At 37.2% G+C, this 2611-nt stretch overlaps 1 protein-coding gene across 1 annotated transcript in view; it reads right to left on the minus strand.

Annotated features, from left to right (window-relative positions):
* The window catches only part of EPHA6 (EPH receptor A6), a 1018858-nt gene that overhangs the window by 291072 nt on the left and 725175 nt on the right, over positions 1 to 2611 (minus strand). Inside the window, exon 10 of the mRNA XM_010848390.1 lies at positions 801 to 926. Within this exon, the coding sequence (XP_010846692.1) occupies positions 801 to 926 (126 nt within the window). The remainder of the gene's footprint in view (positions 1 to 800; positions 927 to 2611) is intronic.

Here is a 2611-nt window from a genome sequence, read left to right on the forward strand (position 1 = left end):
CCTCTTACACTGTTGGTGGGAATGCAAACTAGTACAGCCACTATGGAGAACAGTGTGGAGATTCCTTAAAAAACTGGAAATAGAACTGCCTTATGATCCAGCAATCCCACTGCTGGGCATACACACTGAGGAAACCAGAAGGGAAAGAGACACGTGTACCCCAGTGTTCATCACAGCACTGTTTATAATAGCCAGGACATGGAAGCAACCTAGATGTCCCTCAGCAGACGAATGGATAAGAAAGTGGTGGTACATATACACAATGGAGTATTACTCAGCCATTAAAAAGAATACATTTGAATCAGTTCTAATGAGGTGGATGAAACTGGAGCCTATTATGCAGAGTGAAGTAAGCCAGAAGGAAAAACATCAATACAGTATACTAACGAATATATATGGAATTTAGAAAGATGGTAACAATAACCCTGTGTACGAGACAGCAAAAGAGACACTGATGTATAGAACAGTCTTATGGACTCTGTGGGAGAGGGAGAGGGTGGGAAGATTTGGGAGAATGGCATTGAAACATGTAAAATATCATGTATGAAACAAATTGCCAGTCCAGGTTCGATGCAGAATACTGGATGCTTGGGGCTATTGTACTGGGACGACCCAGAGGGATGGTATGGGGACGGAGGAGGGAGGAGGGTTCAGGATGGGGAACACATGTATACCTGTGGCGGATTCATTTTGATATTTGGCAAAACTAATACAATTATGTAAAGTTTAAAAATAAAATAAAATTAAAAAAAAAAACCATCAAGGAATCATAATTTCAAAAGTGTAGACTTGCAGTTTACCTGCCCCAATGACTCTCTCAATGCGTATTCTTGACGGATCAATCTCCTTTGCAAATTCATGGATTGCTAGGGATGGGTCTTCATATGTATCTGGATCTATGTAAGTTTTAATTCCTGGGAAGCGTACTGCAACAGAATAAAAGACTGAATTAGTTTAAGAGTATTCTAGCAAATCACACATCCTGTGAATAGTTAAAATGAGAGGTGACATACTAAAGTAGTCATTCTTTTTTTAAATTGAAGTATAAATGACTCACAATATTATGTTAGTTTCAGGTGTACAATATAGTGATACAATATTTTTATACATTATAAAATGATCACAACAATAAGTTGAATTACCATCTGCCACCCCACAAAGTTATTAAAATTGTATGGACTACTGTGCCTGTACTGTATATTACATACCCATGATTTATTTAATAACTGGAAGTTTGTATCTGTTTAATCTCCCTCACTTATTTCACTCATCCCCTCATTCTCTTCCTGTCTGTCAATCACCCATTTGTTTTCTGTATTTATGAGCTTGTTTCTGTTTTGTTATGCTCATCCATTTGTTTTGTTTTTTAGATTTCACATGTAAATGAAATCATATGGTCTTTCTGTCTGCTCTATTTTACTTCATATAATATGCCCTACATCCATTCATTTTGTCACAAAAGGCAAGATTTTATTCTTCTTTACAGCCAAGTAGTATTACATTATACATAATATCACATCTTCTTTATTCACTCACCTATGGATGGGTGAATAAAGATGACACTTAGGCTGTTTCCAAATGATAGTTATTGTAAATAATACTGCTTTGAGCCCAAGAGTGCACACATTTTTCAATTTAGTGTTTTTGTTTTCTTCAGAAAAATATCCAGAATTGGAATTGTTGGATTGTATGATATTTCTATTTTTAATTTTTTGAGGCACCTCCATACTGTTTTCCATAGTGTCTGCACCAGTTCACCCTCCTGCCCATAGTACATGAGACTTTCCTCTTCTCTATACCTTGCCCACACTTATTCTTTGTTGTCTTTTTGATAATAAATATTCTGACATGTATGAGGTGATACTTCATTGTGGGTTTGATTTTTATTTCCTTATGATTAGTGATGTTGAACATCTCTCCATGTGTCAAATACCCATCTGTATGCCTTCTTTGTAAAAATGTCTATTCTGTTCCTCTGCCCAAATTTTAATCAAGTTGTTAGGCATTATTATTAATAAATTCAATTATCTTTTATAATTATTATCTTTTATAATTTTGTGCTGCCCTATGCCACCCAATAGATACTTGGAATCAAAATTTTATTTGTATAACTGTTGATATAAAATGATCTGGTGGTTTCAAAGAGAGTGAGCTGACAAATTCCATAAGACACATTTTTATTATATTTCTATAAAAAGGTTAATTGGCTCACTTGGCCACTCAGTTCAGTTCAGTTGCTCAGTTGTGTCCGACTCTTCGCAACCCCATGGACTGCAGCACGGCAGGCCTCCCTGTCCATCACCAACTCCCGGAGTTTACTCAAACTCATGTCCAATGAGTCGATGATGCCATCCAGCCATCTGATCCTCTTTCGTCCCCTTCTCCTCCTGTCTTCAATCTTTCCCAACATCAGGGTCTTCAAAATGAGTCAGCTCTTCACATCTGGTGGCCAAAGTATTGGAATTTCAGCTTTAAACATCAGTCCTTCCAATGAACACCCAGGACTGATCTCCTTTAGGATGGACTGGTTAGATCTCCTTGCAGTCCAAGGGAATCTCAAGAGTCTTCTCCAACACTACAGTTCAAAAGCATCAATACTTCAGCCCTCAGC

Source organism: Bison bison, unplaced genomic scaffold, assembly GCF_000754665.1.
Source record: "Bison bison bison isolate TAMUID 2011002044 unplaced genomic scaffold, Bison_UMD1.0 scf7180017864265, whole genome shotgun sequence".
Lineage (NCBI taxonomy): Eukaryota > Metazoa > Chordata > Mammalia > Artiodactyla > Bovidae > Bison > Bison bison.